Raw genomic sequence first — 8,911 nt, 5'->3', positions numbered from 1 at the left:
CAAATAAAATGTATATGCCCTTTTCCCCACTGTGGTGCAATTCTGGAGTTAGTATATATAGTTACGGGAGAGTGTGGGGGGCACAGGCCCCCACATTGGCGGGTGTGGGGGACATAGCCCTTCACCTACTTTTGGTTTTATATTGTTAGCTTTCAGTGAAATTCATAAATATAAAGGCTATGTAGGTCTACACCCCCCCCACATCCCCCAATGTGGGGGGTTGTGCTCCCCACACCCGTCCTAACTATGCATACTAACTCCAGGATCACATTACAGTGGGGAAAAGGGCATATACATTTTATTTGCCCAACAGTACTTACAGTCAGTGAAATGCGATTCAGTGAAATGAGTTTTCAGTGATTTGAGCTTTTAGCAATTTGGTGTGAGTGTTTTGAAATTCTGCGAAATGAGTTTTCAGTGAATCAAAGTAGACCCATATATAGATATATATATATATATATATATATATATATATATATATATATATATATATATATATATATATATGTGTGTGTGTGTGTGTGTGTGTGTATATAAAACAGGGCTGAGAGGGTACCCAATATTTTTTAGGATAAGTCAAATAATGTTTAAAGACAGCACTGCTGTTTTTCTTGCATGTAATTTAACTCAGATGTTTCATAATGCCCAGTCTCATAGGGCCAGTAGTTTACCCCACATAAACCCAGATGTTTCTTAATGCCCAGTCTCATAGGGTAAGTAGTTTACCCCACATAAAAACAACTGAAATGACCTTGTGCCATTTGAATTACTCAATATGATATGCATGCAATTAGTTTGTTGTAGTTTATAGATTTTATAGATGTTTTGGTACTAAACGTTCTAGTCCTAGTATAAGGCAAATATTACAATTTCCACAAAGAACACATTCCATAGTGGCATCTGCAATGATGTTCTTTCTTTCTTTCTTTAATTATTTTTCTGGCAAAGAATACTGATATTGTTGAGCAAATTCCACATATATGAATTATGCCCAAAATTTCACCCAGGTTGTTCCCCCTGTGGTAAGCAAACCTGCACTCGCTAGGCAGATAAGTATTTTAAAAGCAGTCAAGAGAGAGTCACTAAGTAATACTGAAGACAAATGTTTCTGAATACTTCCTTGATCTTTATCCAGATTCTTCCCATATCTTTAAATTAACTTTATGGTAAATATTACTGAAAAGGTTATCAATATACATCCTGAGTCATTTTAAGTGCTTGAGATATTATCAGCAGAGTTGTAGTTTCCACCACTCATATTGTTATTGACCTCATGGAGGTGACAAATCAACATTGCTGTCCATTTCCCTCTCTGCTTAGTTTCTCACCAACATTTGACATCATAGACCATCCCATCCTGCCATTTGACATCATAGACCATCCCATCCTGCCATTTGACATCATAGACCATCCCTTCCTGCCATTTGACATCATAGACCATCCCATCCTGCCATTTGACATCATAGACCATCCCATCCTGCCATTTGACATCATAGACCATCCCATCCTGCCATTTGACATGATAGAACATCACATCCTTCTGCAATGCCTGCATTCTCACTCCCTTCATTTTTTACAGTCCTATGGAGTTTGTTCCATATCTCATGGGATACACATAGAGGGTGACTTCTTTTTTAACACCTTTATTAAATTCTCACTTTTAAATACTGACATAGGTAGGCATATATTAATGGAAAAACAGCACAGCATATTAACATTGTTATTACTTTCATGTGTTATACATTCCTTTGAGCTAGGATGTAGGATCTGAATTGCTTGGATATAGTAAGGCGTTACTAAGTGTTAAGCAACTGGCTGCCAGGAAAGCAATTTCTAAGAAATGGGAATCAAAATCTAAATCAGCTGTAATTGCAGTGTTGAATATTCTAAGTGAGAAAACGGAAGAAGCAAATATAGAAATACATTTAATTTGTGGGAATAATGTTTAGGAGGGGGGAATCAGGTTTAAGGGAAGACAGGAAATGAGCAATTTAATTAATGTTGGACTGAAGGATGATAATTGCAAAAAAAATCTTTGCTGTCGATCTGAGGAAAAAAAATCAGTGAAGTCTGTTTGGGATATAAAAATATTTATGCAAAGATTGTAAACCTTCTGGAGTTTGTTCCTTATTTGGGAGCCAAACATATGGTATGTCTTTCCATTGTTGCTTTGTATATTGCCTTTCCCTTCTCTCCTCCCACTCTTTTCTAACCTTTTCTGATTGGTTCTTATGATTATCAAGCAAATGCTATATGTCATGGTAATTATTCCTTGTTTAACAGCAGCTTTGATTCTAGACTATACTAAAAACTCTTTCAGAGCTGGTCTTTCACTTAGCGGTCCCTTATCTGGTCTTTACTCTCTTATCAATCCATGTTATGGAAGGCAGTCTCTAACCTCATCCCATTCTCACCTTTCCCTCGCTTATTATCTGTTACCAATACCTTATTTATTTATCTATTTATTTATATTTATTTTTTTAATGTGTTAGCTTGGGTAGAGCCCTGATCCAAATGGACCTATTAGGGTCTCAGCCCAGAGGAAAAAGTAATAGGTAAATGACATTATATACAGAGTGAAACACAAAATGCAATATATACATGTATTATTTACAAAGTGGATATCAGAGTTGGTATGTTGAAAGAATCATGATATGAAAAGCAGAGTCAGAGCAAGGTACACACAGAAAGCAAAGTTAGAGCAAGGTATGAATGGGGAGGTATGGTATAAAGAGGTTAAGCTACATGAACAGAGGGGTCTACTTCTAATTATTGAAATATCACTTACCTGAATCTCTCTAGATCAGAACAACACTGAATGTTCACTTAAATTAATGTTCACATCATTGGAGTTTTAAACAAGGAAAGAAGGCAGCTGGTCAACATTCAACAACAAACACACTGAAGTAGGTCAAACTCACCAACATGGCGGGCTTCACACCCCACACTCTCAATATGGAGGTCTGAACCTCCAAATCTCCGCTAACTATATATATCAACTCTGAGATCACACTATAGTGGGGAAAAGGGCAAATTTCCCCATGTTAGCCAACTGCCTCCTTTCCCTGTTCATTTTGGCTCTGCATCTGGGTAATAACTTGTAACAGTTAACTCTTTTTTTCCAGTGTTAAGTAACTGTTAGAATGTTTCTCATTTCTGATTATACATTTGTGGGAAAGGATTGTTACATATTTCTAACTTATCATTTTTGATAAACTTATAAGAATTTAGTATAATGTGCTCCTGAATCCTTTTCCATTGACTAGTGTAAGTTGAGTCTATCTAGAGTATAATAGACTTAAAAGTTGCAGCAATAGAATACGATTCTGTATCTTGGGATGCTAATGCTGCCATACTCTTATAATCTTTATAAGCAATACTCAGCTTTTTAGGATACCATAAGAATGAAGTTACACTGCTGAATGCAATACATATGTGTGTGTGTTATTAATAATCTTACTCACATCTTCATGTTTTTATTCCTAAATATTTTATTTCTTTCCCTTTCCAGTTATATGTATATTTATCTTTAAACTCAGTATCTAGTAATTGACTTAACACTGAATTTTTAGTTTTATTATTACTAATGTCAGCATTGATACTTTTTGAAACTTTTCATTTATCTATTTATTCAGTTGAATAATTTAAATCTCTTATAGTTAGTAAAATAACGTCTGCAAAAAGTTGTATTTTAAAGGAATTTAGTTCTAATGGGCATATTCAGTGTACCCCTTTATGCATCTCTCCACTGTTCAATATAATACTGCATTGTGTAACATTCAGATAAGTCCCTTGAAAGAATTTGAATGATTCCTTACTAGAAAATTCACAGGGTTAGGAAATCAATTATAGAGACATCAATGCTTGGAGAAAGTCATTTCATCACTAATTGTAAAAGCCCTGTTTAATAAGTAGGTACTTACTTGAAAAAAAATAAACAGTCAACAAGTATTTTCAACCAGAAGCTGTAATTATTAATGCTTGGCATGCTTTCAGATTTATAAAATGCCTTAAAAGGTCCAGGAACATTATAGATTCCAATGCATCAGAAAGTGAACATGCTACAAATACTGATAATGTAAAGTAGAAAGACACTTGATAGTAACTAAACAGTCAGAACAACTATTTGTCTCACACACATGCACACGCATGCACGCGCGCACACACACACACACACACACACACACACACACACACACACACACACACACACACAGACATATGCACATATACATGCACACACACACGCATACACACGCAGACACACGCACAACAGAAAACATAACATGAATAACTAGCATTGGGTTATACAGTACACTCTCATAAAGTAATCTTTCAGAAGATTTAAATTTCATGCATGATTTCTGATATATAATGCATGTGCAGAGGGCTGACTTGATTATTTCAGGCGAAAGATGAAGGATCGTTAGGAGTTAGAATTTAAGGGTTATCCTCCGTTATGAGCATCGCATTGCATGTGCAAACGGCTTCTCTGTAGATATGTATATAACAGAAAAGAACTTACCAAGGACATTCATGCCTCCTTTAAACTCCAATTTTTTCTTGGTGGCCATTATGACTTCCTTGTTTTTTTCATCACTGAAGTTTGCTACAGAAAAGTTGGCTGCCAGTAGCTGGCTAATGTTTTCTGTTTTTATTTCTCCCACAGGTGTGGCAGGCACCTTTACTGAGACAGTTTGTACCTAAAGGAAAAACAATACCATGACACACCTGTATTTAAAAGTGTTGAACATCTAAGTGTGTCATTATCAGATGGCAGTATTATTTTCTAATTCATTTAATTAATTAAACCAGTAAAGTTATATCAACCAACAATGGCTCACTGACTAACATGGTTCAGTAAAACTTCAGCAATTAAGCATCACTCAAATAAAAAGGCCAGTACAAAAACTAAAACCTACCTAACTACTTCCTCCCATTCTCCTAAACGAATATTTTTAAATTGTAGCTGATATAGTAGCCTGTCATACGGTAATGCTTATAAATAGATCTTTATGTGAATATTATGCTCCAGTCCCATGGAAACAATGTTATATAATACCACTTCAAAAAGAAGGAACAAATAATTCTCTTAGTAATTTTTAGTCCTATTGCCATACTAATTCCATCTCTAAAATATTATACAAAAACAGCTGTTATATCAACTTATTAATAACAATTTCATATCACACGCGCAAGATGGTCATCAACCTAGATTCAGCACTGAAACTGCTGTTTTATCATTTTTTAAATAACATTAAAAACAACAAATTCATGGGTTGTTCTCTTAGACATTTGATACGATCTCTCGCAGTCTCCTTCTACAAAGGTCACTTAATATGGATCTAGCACACGACACAGTAGAATGCTTCAAAATGTATCGATCTAATTGAAAACAAGCAGTAAAATGGCCCCAAGCAGTTTTTTCTTTCCTGCCCAATAATATGGTGTTCCACAAAGCTCAGTACCTAGACCAGTTCTGTTTAAAACCTTTGTAAATGCCAAGCATGGCACCCTGCGCTTCTTGATGCCACATCAGTACAGCACATTGATGACTCCAGGTATCTGTACTGCTAACTCCTTCAAACAGTTCTACCATCCCCTGCTTTTGAGAGGTTTTTCCTGTCTTCAAATCGGTGCGATCATGGAGTTGGTTTATATAATTTGGTGGGGAGAGCTTGACGTTAACTTTCTAGATATCCAACAGACAAGGAAGAACATTACCAGATATCTAATATATGTGAAGATCATGCATGATACAATGATGCAGCAACAAAGCATAGAAATTAAAATGCAATAACTATTTTCTCATATGCCGTTCATTTGGAACATTGTGGGATTGAACCAAACCCTGCCCCACAAAAAATCAGTACTACACAAAATTACAGACTGCATCTATATGTAATCTCTATCTCCCTCTCTCTCTCTATATATATATATCTATATATATTTATATATATATATATATATATATATATATATATATATATATATATATATATATATATATATATATCTATATATATGAGAAATATATATATATATATATATATATATATATATATATATATATATATATATATATATATATTATATATATAGGTTCATAGGTTCATAGGTAGGTACTAGGTTATTGGCCCTAGGGCCTATATAAGCCTAGCCAAACAGTACCCTGGCTTTTGCCACCCAAGAAAATTATTTTCCTGTGCCCCTGTTGAGCAGAGCCACAGAACTGATCTCTGGGGTGAATTTCCTATCTCCCATCCAATCATCAAGATTTTTCTTGAAGAGTGCTAATGAGGAGCTCTGTTTGACATAGATAGGTAGTCTGTTCCAGAGTATGGGAAGTCTCTGGAACAGGAATCTATCCCTCCAGCATGTTTTGTTTATTGTTGTGACAAGGTTTAGGTCCCTAGAGCATGTAGCTTGGAGGGATTGGGATTTCTTTACGTGGAGCATGTTCAACAGCTCTGGGTTTGACATAGCTTTGTATGTTAGGCAGAGATTGCCTCCGAGTAGGCGATATGCAACAGAGTATATTCATCCATCCGTCCTCAACCCCTTTCCATTTTGCACATGAGGTCAGGATGTCACTTAGGCATTTACAATCGTGTCACGCCATGGTTTATACTGCCAGGCGGCTAGCCCTGCCATGGTAATTCATTCACACCACACACTCACACACTCTCACCTATGGTCAAGTTAGAGTGTCCAAGCCACCTACTGCATGTCTTTGGAATGTGGGAGAAAACCCATGTGACCACTGGGAAGACATGCAGACTCTGCACAGAAGGCAACCCTGCCAAGAAAATATTATACAAGTACATGGAATGAGCTATGATCTTACTGCAATTTATTGTGCTGTTTTTCTAATAGTGACAAATGTGTCTTACTGTATATATACATTACTACTGTCTGTCTAGAAATTGTATATGGCAGGGCGTTTTCTTCTTATGATATCCAACAGTTGATGCCCTTGTAATGCATTCAGAAAACTCTGACAAAACAGATTAAAGGAGATGAGTTAATGACCTATGTGATAGGCTTAAGAATTGACCCCTCTACTCCATAGCATAAAGACTTATGAGGGGCTGACTTAATTTGGGTTTAGAAATGTTTAAATGATAATTTTTGTCAGTTATGTTAAGAATAGAAATTATTAACCATTGAGTTCAAAAAAGAAATAACTGTTTGCTTTGACTTTCTCCAGTTAATTCAAGATTAAAGTTTACTTTTTTCAGTCAAGAGTTGGTAGACTATGGAATTCCCTACCTCTGTTTATTAGATGTTCAGCTGAAATAAAGACTTTTAAGCAAAATCTTAATGTTTTATTTGCAAACTTGAAATACTCTAATGGCATTGAGATTAAGACAACTCTCAAATGACCTAGCTAGTCTCTAAGTTTGAATTTAAATTAATTGAATCACGTATGTATTTATATTTAGGTGTGCTTTGGTTAATGAGTTAATGGGAGGGCATTTTGCATTCCAAGTTTCCAGGTTTCATATTTCCGAAAATTTAATACACTGGTAACTCTGCTTTACCTCGTACCACAGAATTCCTTTGTAATATATAGAACAGTAGGTACAGACATTACTGTGTTATGACTTTAAACCATAATATGGGACAAACTTTTGGTGTGCCTACCATGCCATGGTACAATACTAGTAAAGTTTATCCCATTTTTCTGGATTATGGTTAACATTGCTACTTTGTACATCTGCACCTTGGATATCTCCTCCTGTCACTAGGTCACCCGTAAAAAGGTGATGCCTTATCAATGTTTGGGAAGACATATGCCACTTTGATCCATGTCACAGCATCGACACACTATGCTGATAAACATTACATTGTGAATAATAATAATAACAATAAAACTTGTCATATTCATTGCTAGCCTTGTTTCAGCTGTACTATTCTTGCCTTTTCACAGTTTGCACATACATGCCCTTTTTATATAGCAATGTTTGTTCAGTTGCTGTCGCTTTTTGTTTCCCCACTATCAGAGAAATGTCTTTACAAGTGAGTGTTTCTACCATAGCCATGTATGTGCCATGTGGCATGTATTTTTTGGCTCCTACTACTTACTTCACATTTGCAGCATTATGCCTTTCTCCCGCTTCTTTTTGCAGCTAGACACACTGTGTGCCTTCACATGTTCTGCTACTTGTAGTAACTGATAGGCATGCTGTATGCCTTCCCATGTTCTGCTACTTGTAGTACCTGCCTGTATCATACTGTAGTCTTTCAGGTATGTCAACAGAAACTGCTTTACTAATTATTAGGAATCCACTCACACTTGTGTGGTCAGTTTTTTGATTGTACCTAAGGTAGAAGTGACCATATACTAATGGTACACTATAGTATGAGACACACTGGTTTTGGTTCATGCTAATCACAGTTCTCTTATGTATTCTATTAAATGTGGTTTAAGTCCACTTTACTGGTATATTTAGTGTTAGTTCTGTCCACATCATGCAATTCTCTTATACATTCTGATAAATGTTGCTGTCAAAGTTCTCTTCAGTGGTATTTTTAGTGTTAGTGTTGATCAAATCATGGTACAACCATCATATTTTTGTTTTCTGTGGCATGAAGCCTATTTTTCAAGAGTTTTTTTTTTTGGCTAAACTCATTCCCTACAAATCAATGACTTGTGGATTAGCAAAAGAAACATAATGACTTGAACTACATTGTGAGTACAGTACAACAGTTGTTCATAGGTTCATAGGTAGGTACTAGGCTATTGACCCTAGGGCCTATATAAGCCTAGCCAAAAGGTACCCTGGCTTTTGCCACCTAAGAAAATTATTTTCCTGTGCCACTGTTGCACAGAGCCACAGAAGTGATCCCTGGGGTGAATTTCCTATCTCCCATCCAATCATCAAGATTTTTCTTGAAGAGTGCTAAT

At 35.8% G+C, this 8,911-nt stretch overlaps 1 protein-coding gene across 1 annotated transcript in view; it reads right to left on the bottom strand.

Annotated features, from left to right (window-relative positions):
• Window positions 1-8,911, bottom strand: part of LOC122791498 (excitatory amino acid transporter 2-like) — a 594,255-nt gene that overhangs the window by 495,906 nt on the left and 89,438 nt on the right. Inside the window, exon 4 of the mRNA XM_044059240.1 lies at window positions 4,526-4,703. Within this exon, the coding sequence (XP_043915175.1) occupies window positions 4,526-4,703 (178 nt within the window). The remainder of the gene's footprint in view (window positions 1-4,525; window positions 4,704-8,911) is intronic.

Source organism: Protopterus annectens, chromosome 17.part0 (assembly GCF_019279795.1).
Source record: "Protopterus annectens isolate FY-2018-M chromosome 17.part0, PAN1.0, whole genome shotgun sequence".
NCBI classification, from domain to species: domain Eukaryota; kingdom Metazoa; phylum Chordata; order Ceratodontiformes; family Protopteridae; genus Protopterus; species Protopterus annectens.
This window is presented reverse-complemented; position numbering and strand designations above follow the sequence as displayed.